Source organism: Podarcis gaigeae (assembly GCF_964106915.1).
Source record: "Podarcis gaigeae genome assembly, chromosome: 14".
Taxonomy (NCBI): Eukaryota; Metazoa; Chordata; class Lepidosauria; order Squamata; family Lacertidae; genus Podarcis; species Podarcis gaigeae.
In genome coordinates this window covers 16452908-16463574 of record NC_139690.1, presented here as the reverse complement: position 1 = coordinate 16463574, position 10667 = coordinate 16452908, and the positions used below count along the sequence as shown (strand labels likewise).

The window sequence follows — 10667 nt, the reverse complement described above, 5'->3', positions numbered from 1 at the left end:
TCATCAGCTGGTGTCTTGAGCAGCAACCTCTGGAAACGAAGGGCTAAAAACCGGTGCTGCTCTCCCAAATTATCTGGTCCCTTTTAACTTTGTATTTCAGCTGGCTGACTAAAATCCCTTATTTTGGCTGCTGGTCCCTTATTTTCGAGGCTGCTGGTCCCTTATTTTCAAATCTGTAAGTTGGCAGCTATGCATCCAAGTTGGGAGCACATTCCATAGTTTTAACAATGCACTGTGTAAAGAACCTGAAAAATGCCACTAACAAACCGTTTCCATATAGTAAAAGCAACTGGGATAGCCAAAAGGAGTGTTTATTTTTGTGAATACCAAAGTTAAGCCAGTGAACAAATAATATTAGACATCTTTGGTTAATGTAGCAGCAGTGGAATTGGCTACAGAGGACCATATCCATCTGCTGCAACCATCACCCACAGCTATGCTTCCCTAGGACATGCATTTATAACCAAAGTACTAGCAAAACAGGGATGCTAGCAGTTCATTCTTTACAAATATTAAATACAAAATAAAAACATTTGGTAAGTTTCAGTAAACAAAAAAAAAAGTTCCAAAATCTTTATTACACACTGTACAAAAAATATTGCACTTTTAGATCAGGTAATAAATATATACAAAAGTATATTACATGTTTTAATTTAAAAATGGTATAAACAAACAAGACCCATGGCTGATTTAAAAAGCTTGGGCAGCCAAAGTTAATCATTTTAAAGTTAAGTGCAGGCTCTCTGCACTCCTGCTGACACCAATGTGTCAAAAGGGACAGTTTATACGGGGAGAATCAAGTGGTAAAACTAACACAGCCATCCTTAAAAACTTGCACTTCTCTGAATTTTGCAGCGCAGGTCTCCATCACTTTTCTTGCTGTCAGCAAAGGCCAAGGTTACCCACGTGAAAGGTTTTCTGTACAGCAGCATTAGTTTAATTAGCAGTGAGGCAAAACCAAAATCATGATGCATTAATTTTTCCTCTAACACCCTCTGGACAAAATCTCTGCTGTTTCTTTTCTGGCCCATCAGCAGAGGGCCCAGTTCAACCAAATTTGCCTTTGGGCATTTACGCAAGAGCACAGGACTTGCAAATAAAAAGCAAGCCAGTTAAAACTGAAAACAGCAATAGCATTTTCTTTTTCTACTAGAGGCTTAACAGTATCAAAAGAGCCCTGATGGAGGCTATCCTCTATCTTGCATTCTGCTTAGTGACCAGTCAGATACCTCCTGGCAAACATTCAAGCAGGGCACAAAGGCACCAGGCTATCTGTGCTGTTCATTTCTCTGTGTCACGTATTCAATGGTGCACTGCCTCTGAGCCTGGAGGTTCTACAGTGCTTTCTATGCACCAGTGATGCAATGGCAAATTTTTGAAGTGAGGGGAGTGTGGCGTTTGCCCTCCTAGGTGACATCATGCTGGGTCATAAGGAAAGGGTTAAATGAGTGTGAAGTGATTGGCAAGTGGGAACCCAAGGGGAGGAGTTAGAGTTAGTGCTGTTAAGGAGTCAGTCGGGTGTTAGAGAAGAGAGAGGGAGGATAAGTCTGTGGTTTGATGTGAGAGAGTGAATCTGTTAAAAGGAGTCAGATAGACAGTTGGGATAATCAGTTAGAAGTTATTAGGAAGGTATAGGCCGGTAAAGAAACTGACAAGAAAAATTATCTGAAACCATAAACTTGTTAAGGCTTATAAAATAAACTTGTTTATTTGGTTTAATGTTAACAACTGTCTGGACTCCGTGTGTACCCGAGTGAAATGGGTTGGTGGCAGCGGGGAAGCAATCACAGTGGTGGCACAGGGATCGATAGACCGTCAAACGTCCGGGGACCCTGTGTGATCGCCACAGGGAGCTCATCACAACAGCCTCCTCACCTAACCTCTCAAAGGAGAGTCTCAAAATGCAGACAGCTGTCTTCATTATATGGAACTCCCAAAGAGCAGTATAATACCAAACTGATTTGGGTCAGTTGACAATCATAGAACAGTGAGCAAGCAAAGGGGGTGGGGTGGGGTGGGTAGAGGTTAGCGTGTTGTAATTTGATGGGGGAGACCCAGGTTTACATCCCCAATCAGCCACGTGGCAGGACTGTAAAGAAGTAAGCTACACTGAATTCATTGACACTTAATATTGAGTGCACAGGTTTCACTTGCAAAAGATGCTGGTGCTTACAAAGAGATCTATAGTCAGCCAAAATGCAACCTTTAACTTACATCAGAAATAAAAAAAAAGCAAAAAAAAGTTTCACCATTTAAACTGCTAGGGTGAAGAAGGAACCTTGACAAAGGAAAGGAAAGAAGTACCCAGCCTTTGATTTTCACCCCCCTCTCTGCCAATCTGTCACAATCCTGAAAGCCACATTATTCATTTGCCAGAGCAAGGAAGCTCCATCAGCTGTGATGTCAGTCCTGGGGAAGCACTCTCCTCATCCCCTTTCCTGGTCCATTATGCATCTCCTCTGCCATGACTTTGTCGAATCACTTTGTGCTGTGAATTTGCTTTATCACCTCACGTAAGCCAGCGGACCGCAATTTCCATGCGTGAATTCTGCATTGTGTGATGCGGTGCTTCTTTCTTGTCCTAAAATAATGTCAATCGATTTCACTGGGAGACTCTGAATTCTACTCAGAAGTCATTCCTATGGAGTTGAATGCGGCTAACTCCCAGTTAAGTGGGGTTAGGATTGCAGCCTCAGTTAAATTAAGGGTCTTTAAGCCTTCCTTCATAAGAAAAATATTTTGACCTCTTGATCATTTGTGCTTCCCCACCCCATGGTACTTTTCCCAGCTCCAGATTTTCCTTTTTGAGGCGGGCCAGCCAGAATGGTATACATTATTTCAAATGTGGCTGCATTTATTTATATTTCCATATTGTTTGTATTTTTTCGAGAATCAAAAACTGGCTCCTTGGCAGGCTTTGCACACATAATTTGCGCGGAAGAACAGAGCTACTTGAGGTTGTAGTTTTGCGAATTTACTAGCATGCAATCACTAAATGTATGATAGTCAGGATGAATGGAAACAAATTGAAACTGATACTTAACATATGTCTGTCTCAATGAAGAACAGCTCTTTCTGTTTTGTTTGGCCCCCCCCCCCCTTTCTTTCTTTCCAATGACTGGAAAAGTATATAGAAGGTTTCTTCAAGGGCAATCCAGCCTGACAGGCACCCTTGGCCCAGAGAACCACTCTCATTTCTCATCTGACCAAGCAGAAGGGGAAACTTCTCAGACCCCAAACGCAATTTCCAAGCTCCCGTGTAGAAACCCTCTTGCATCCAGTTTTCACATTCAATGAATCATGCCCTGGCTTTGATCACATTCCCGCAAGGCTGAAGCAGACGTTTGGGGAAACTGCCCCCCCCCTGCCCCAAATGACGCCTCGTCGATTAGAAAACAATCCCATAGCAGGTCTGAAAACCATCATGTCGGGTACATTGCCTTTTACTGCAGGCGCTTAAATGAAGGAAGGAAAGCAAAATGGGGATACGTTCGACAGCTAATCTCAATAAAACAAGACCTGTGACAATGTCCTTTTCTCAAAAGCTAAGGAAATGCAGCCTCTGGGGGAAAATATTACAGCTACAGATGGCTGAATCCATATACTTTGAGAATTGTACTGATGTGGATCAAACCAGAAAGGCAACAAGCAGATACGAGTCGTTGCTGCATTTCAGTATTTTTGGAATAGTTGTCAACAATTGCTAAACTCGAATTGTCTTCATGAGGCAGGGAGCATTACTTGACAGCCAATGAATCACTTGCAACCCCATTAAAACTGATGTTTCCAACACCATGCTTAAGTTGCAACAGAGCTATTGACCGGTGTGGGTAGGAGTCGAGGAGAGACAATGGAAAACCCAGCTTGGACTATCCATAGCATGTTCTATTCATCCATTTCCCCTTCCCCACCACATGTTCTTGGTTGATTGTCTATATTGTCCAGAGCAGGCTGGATTGAAACAACATTCTCTTCACGCGATATCTTCGCTGTGACATCATGAACTTCCCAGAGAAGGGTAATGCTCTTCACATGACTGACAACACCTTTGTTTGTAGATGTCTATCATGCATAATTTTAGCTGCTTTACAAATGTACAGTAGTGAGTTGTATCCTTGCATTCGCCTTCTGAAAAATACATTGAAATGCAACAAGAATGAAAAAGGGCAGTTACAGCATCTCATCTCGGGCAAATGCGAACGGGAGACCTAGATAATGTTCACATCCTTTCTCCTTCCCTCTCAGGTCTTGCACAACAACACTATGGGCAGAATAATCTGCAGGCTGCTCTGAACAAGTTGCATTCAACGGCCAGGGGTCCAGTCCGTTGCGCTAACTTGAGCCTATCTTGGGAGTTGTTTTGCATTTTAGTTCTTCAGAATCAAGCCCTTTGCCGAACTGGGGCACACCAATGTCGCACCATTGTATTGTATGGGAGGGTGGGGTTTGGTTGGCGGCTTATCATGTTCATTATGGAACTAAGAGTTCAGCGCCACTGTCTACATGCAATTGCCACAAGCGACCGGAGAGTTCAAAAATGGAAATAAATGTTTACATACTGTCACAAGAAGTGACATTGCAGTGTTTCCAGGTCACTGGTCTCTTCCTCCAGGCGCACGACGGATCTCCTACGGGCCTTTTATTTCTCCTGTGTATGCAGCTGACTTGCCGTGACTGGAATCCACTTCCACAATCTACAGTGCACGGTCGCCAAGGGCCTGCCCTCCAATACACGTCACATTTGTCTGTAGAGCAGTTTCTTCTCATCAATGGCCTGCAGAAAGGTGGGGTAGGTGGGAGAAAAGCCCCCAATAAAATGTTTGAGACTGAATCCGATGGTCAATTTTATTTAGGACGTAACGTCACTACAAACGTACTAGAAGACTACAGTGGTACCTCTGGTTACATATGCTTCAGGTTACATACGCTTCAGGTTACAGACTCCGCTAACCCAGAAATAGAACCTCGGGTTAAGAACTTTGCTTCAGGATGAGAACAGAAATTGTGCTCCGGCGGCATGGCAGCAGCAGGAGGCCCCATTAGCTAAAGTGGTACCTCAGGTTAAGAACAGTTTCAGGTTAAGTATGGACCTCCGGAACGAATTAAGTACTTAACCCGAGGTACCACTGTACAGGCAAAATAATCCTCTGCATAGTTCCAGGTCAGTATGTGAAATTCAGTCTCACAACAACCACTCTGGTTCTGAGCTGTCATTGGTAGAATTCCCCTTTCAGTTGGGGCAGTCCTATCATGAGCCATGCTGAGCAAAAGTGACTCAGGTGGCAGATTGTGGCGGCAGCGGCCTGTTCCCCTCACGGAACTACAAATCCCATAGTTCCCTGGGAAGAGGGATTACTTGTTAAACCGGTCTGGGAGTTGCTGCTCTTTGAGGCAAACAGGGTCTCCTAAAAACTCCAGGCAGGAACTTCTCTCAAGAGCCTTTTTGGTTGAAGGGTAGGGTAAAAATGTGCAAATAGATAATCCATAGCCTGGAGTTTTGTTTTATTTCTGCCACAACCCCACTACAAACAATAAATCCTACTGTGTCATTGGGCAAACTTTGACATTTACCCCAATCCCCATCTTTCTTCATGTTAAATACAGAGGGTATTTAACGGTATTTAATGGAGGGGTCAAGCGGATTTTCATAGGAGAGTAGTAGCATCTACTCAGTTGGTGTGACAAGAGGGGCACAATTCCTGGCTTTTGACTTGCCCTACCTGGCTTGCCATAGGGACGTGGGTGGCTCTGTGGTTTAGGACTTGCCGATCAAAAGGTTGGCGGTTCGAATCTCTGCAACGGTGTGAGCTCCCGTTGCTCGGTCCCTGCTCCTGCCAACCTAGCAGTTTGAGAGCACCTCAAAGTGCGAGTAGATAAATAGGTACCGCTCTGGCAGGAAGGTACATGGCGTTTCCGTGCGCTGCTCTGATTCGCCAGAAGCGGCTTAGTCATGCTGGCCACATGACCTGGAAGCTGTCTGCGGACAAACGCCGGCTCCCTTGGCCTATAGAGCAAGATGAGCTCCACAACCCTAGAGTCGTCCGCAACTGGACCTAACGGTCAGGGGTACCTTTACCTTTACCTGGCTTGCCACGATTTGCCCTGGGGGCCGAGAACATGCAAGCCCACAATCACAGCTTGGCAGGGCACCTTGTTATCTCCCTGTGATTACTAAGATGGAAAACTGCAATGGTTCAGCCACTGGTGGCCAAGCAGGCAATCCTTTGCCTCCTTCTTACCCCCAAATGTATCATGAGGTTTCTCAAGCAGTGCTCCTCACTAGATCCAAAAATAAACTGGCCTGGTGGTGATGGTTTATTCAGCTTCCTCCCAAACGAGCTCAGAGCAGCAAACACAACAACAATAAAACTTACTTTCTTTTAAAAACGAAAACAAGTGATCACAGAGCTGCCAGGGAACAGTGCCTCCTGTCATCAAATGCCTCGGTAAACAGGAATGCTCTTAAATTTCTAAATTTACATTTAAGTGTGTCAGATGTTCTGTCTCCACTTTTACAATTTCCCTGGAAGTTTGCTTACCTCTGCAGTAACACTGGCAGCCAAATCACAGGAGAACATCCACAGTCCTGATGTTGACCAGGTCTACTTTGGATGGCCAGTGAAGAACTACAAAGAGCCTGGCTAGAATCAGCTCTGCCAGGCTGGAAAAATCTTGACTGTACCCTGTGGTTCTGAAGATAGCCACACTCTGAGAGATGTTGGGCAAGAGCCCTACGTCATCCTGGCAGATGCCAGGAGCATGGAGACCCAAGAGAGCAGCTATACTTGCCTTCACACATGTCAGAATGCAGTCTGTTGGTCACATTCACTTCTGGTCAGCCTTCTGAGGACCACATTCCAGTGGTTGGCAGAACCAGAGGTGAAAGTAGGCAAAACAAAGAACTGGTACAGTTGGTTCATTTCTACCCTCCCTCTATTCCACATCCAGGCAAGAGAGAGCTATAAGCAGAGTTCAATGACATATCCCAGCCTGGCAAAAACACTCAAGGAAGGTGTGAAGCAAGGACAGTGAGGGATGTGGCCTGGGGGGAATCCCAGGGTCAGAGAGAAAGGCCTAGGGGCTGCATTTGGCCTTCCAGTCTCAGATTTCTGTTTAATTACTGATGTTTTGAGAGTTAATTTTATTGTGTACAGTGGTACCTTGGGTCATGAAGGGCTTAGTTATTGGACAAATTGGCTCCTGAACACCGCAAACCCAGAAGTAAGTGTTCCAGTTTGTGAACGTTTTTTCGGAAGCTGAACGTCCGACGTGGATTCCGAGTGAGTGCAGGAAGCTCCTGTAGCCAACTGAAAGCGGCGCTCATCTCGCTTTATTGGCCGAGGGAGCTGGCGTACAGCTTCAGGGTCATGTGGCCAGCATGACTAAGCCACTTCTGGCGAACCAGAGCAGTGCACAGAAACACCGTTTACCTTCCCACCGGAGCAGTACCTATTTATCTACTTGCACTCTGACGTGCTTTCGAACTGCTAGGTTGGCAGGAGCAGGGACCGAGCAACGGGAGCTCACCCCGTCGCAGGGATTTGAACCGCCGACCTTCTGATTGGCACGTCCTAGGCTTTGTGGTTTAACCCACAGCGCCACCCGCATCCCTGACTGTACTAATATATCCTAATAGATTATTGAATATTACTTTATTGATATAAGGTGTTCCATTATAAAGTTATGTTTTATTATGGCTTTATTATGGCTTTTTGTATTGCATCAGATTATTGTAAGGTGTGTGTTCTTTGTTGTATATTTTGTTGCTGCATAGTAATATAGGAAGGTGGTATACAAATTAAAAGTGAAATGAAATGAAATTTCCAGCTTCTGTCATTACTTCAGCTCTTGGAGGACAGCCTGCTGCTAACAGAAGAAGAAGAAAAGGCTCCAATTCTGATTTAGGAGTGGTAGTTATGGCAAGCAGCCATAACCTAACTAAACCTCAAAGGGGCTGCGCAAGGGTGGCAAGATGAGGCAGCCACTGACCCAGAACTTCCTAGCAGCATCTGTTAAAAATAATGTGTGACGCAACATCTGCTGGAAGTGTTAAAAGTGGTAAAGGGCCATTCCTATCGGATGGCAACTGTACCTGCTCGTTTCATCGCACAGTGAGTTCGATACCACGGATCCGTTCCAATGCTGACACTGAACAAGGCGATGCTGCAAGCCTACTCCGCGACCTGTGCATTGGCCTGTGCACTGAAAAGGAAGGGGATAAACAACACCAGTCAGAGACGTGGAGATCTGCACCTCCCGGTACAAGATGCAAATAGTTAAACCTTGTGTGGCAGGTACCCATTGGGGCTGGTAAGGTGGAAGACAGGGAGCCCAGCAGCAGGGGCAGTCAGAGGCTAAGAGTCAATGACAGGTGAAGCTGACTAGTTGTTGTTTTATCCCCATCCCCAAACAGCCTCAGTCCAATATACCTGAAGGAGCATCTCCACCCCCATCGTTCTGCCCGGACACTGAGGTCCAACACTGAGGGCCTTCTGGTGGTTCCCTCGCTTTGAGAAGCCAAGTTACAGGGAACCAGGCAGAGGGCCTTCTCGGTAGTGGCACCCGCCCTGTGGAACACCCTCCCACCAGATGTCAAAGAGAAAAACAACTACCAAACTTTTAGAAGATATCTGAAGGCAGCCCTGTTTAGGGAAGCTTTTAATGTTTGATGGACAACTGTATTTTAATATTTTGTTGGAAGCCGCCCAGAGTGGCTGGGGAAACCCAGCCAGATGGGCAGGGTATAAATAATATATTCTTCTTCTTATTATTATTATTCTCCTCTTTCCCCAGCTGAATTCTACAAGAGCAACACTAAGGAGGAGAAAAGCAGACAGCCAAGGCCATCCCCCTCCCCCCCTGGACTTGACGTAGGACAGGCATAGCAAACTCGGCCCTCCATATGTTTTGAGACTACAATTCCCATCATCCCTGACCACTGGTCCTGTTAGCTAGGGATGGTGGGAGCTGTAGTCCCAAAACATCTGGAGGGCCAAGTTTGCCTATGCCTGATGTAGGACATAGATAAGAAAGCACATCAGGCCATTGGGCCATGTAGCTTAGTGTTGTCTGGCCTACTCTGGCTGACAGCCGCGCTCCTGGGTGCCAGTCAGGAGTCTTTCCTTGGGACCTTTTGCATGTGAAGCCTAATGAGTTAAAGGTAAAAGTAAAGGACGCCTGGATGGTTAAGTCTGACTGGACATATGGGGTGTGGCGCTCGTCTCGCTTTCAGGCCGAGGGAGCCAGCGTTTGTCCACAGAAAGCTTTCTGGGTCATGTGGCCAACATGACTAAACTGCTTCTGGCATAACGGAACACTGTGACAGAAGCCAGAGCGCATAGAAATGCCGTTTACCTTCCCGCCGCAGCGGTACCTATTTATCTACTTGCACCGGCATGCTTTCGAACTGTTAGGTTGGCAGGAGCTGGGACTGAGCAACAGGAGCTCACTCCGTTGCGGGTATTCAAACCAATGACCTTCTGATCGGCAAGCCCAAGAGGCTCAGTGGTTTAGACCAGTGTTCCCCAACCTTGGGTCTCCAGCTGTTTTTGGACTACAACTCCCATCATCCCTCGCTAGCAAGACCAGTGGTCAAGGATGATGGGAATTGTAGTCCAAAAACAGCTGGAGACCCAAGGTTTGGGAACACTGGTTTAGACCACAGTGCCACCCGCATCCTGGTACTAATGAGCTATGGCCATTCCGTATGAGTGTCCTTGAAGGTCTCTTTACTTCCAATAACTGAAGTGAATGGCTGCAATTCACTCATGGTGGGAGGGACCTAACCTGAAACTGGGAGAAATGTTACAACAGCAGTGAGGCTTGCCCTTCCATTGCTAATGGTGACACCTTAGGTTGGTGTATTGTGACACTGGGTACAAACCTATTCCCTTCTGCATGCGAAGCAGATGCCTCACCCTTCCTACCTAGCCTAGTATCGTCCACTCTGGCTGGAAGTGACCCTCCAGGATCTCAGTTGGAGAAAGGTCTTTCCAAACACCTGAGATACAGCCAGGGAATTGCATCAGAGGTCTTCTGTATGCAGAGCATCATCCATTCTGCCATTGATTGACACTTCTATCCCTCCCACTGCACAGCCTCTTGCTACTGTTCCAGGAGAAGCCCAGGGAAAGGTTGTTCTTTTTCTCCACCCCCCCTCCACCCCCCCCCCCCGCTGGGCTCTTGCTGTCACAATTAATTCAACAGCAAAATTAGAAGTCAAATATTTGGCTGTGGTTTCCATGGTGTGGTGTTATGTTATGATTAGCGCTGAAAAAATATTTCAGCAAAATATCTCATCAAAGTAGCTGAAACAAAAGATAATAATAATCTTGGCACGGCCTACCATCTAAGCACTTTGCTGCTCAGAGGGGAGTTCTCACGGGATGGAGCCAAACGCTCCGAGTCACTGAGTAAGGCCCCCAGACAGCCACTCATTTTCTGCAGCGGCACGTCTCGTCGCTTCCCCGCACTCCAAACGGCCAGCTGCAAAGCACCGTGGCCAACAGATACTGTGCAAAACCCCCACCTGTCTTTCGGCTCTCTGGCTGAGAATCAGGGAGCTACACAGCACAGCTCAGAAGGCCCAGGTTTGCGTCAAGGGCTGCCAGCTGCTGAACACCCAGAATGAAGGTCCTTGCTCAACCTTTTCGCGTGCCTTTTGCAAA

At 46.3% G+C, this 10667-nt stretch overlaps 1 protein-coding gene and 1 long non-coding RNA gene across 3 annotated transcripts in view; one reads left to right on the top strand and one right to left on the bottom strand.

Annotated features, from left to right (window-relative positions):
- LOC310831832 overlaps positions 1-1728 on the top strand; it is a 301862-nt gene extending 300134 nt beyond the window's left edge. The window contains exon 2 of the long non-coding RNA XR_014558006.1: positions 1657-1728. This is a non-coding gene — a long non-coding RNA (uncharacterized lncRNA). The remainder of the gene's footprint in view (positions 1-1656) is intronic.
- Positions 1729-2958: 1230 nt separating this feature from the next.
- ADAMTSL3 (ADAMTS like 3) overlaps positions 2959-10667 on the bottom strand; it is a 283528-nt gene continuing 275819 nt past the window's right edge. For both annotated transcript variants that reach the window (XM_083712399.1, XM_083712400.1), the window contains 3 exons: positions 8093-8202; positions 4560-4774; positions 2959-4128 (listed from right to left, as the gene is read on the bottom strand). In XM_083712399.1, coding sequence (XP_083568525.1) covers positions 3998-4128; positions 4560-4774; positions 8093-8202 — 456 coding nt within the window. In that variant the 3' untranslated portion in view covers positions 2959-3997. The remainder of the gene's footprint in view (positions 4129-4559; positions 4775-8092; positions 8203-10667) is intronic.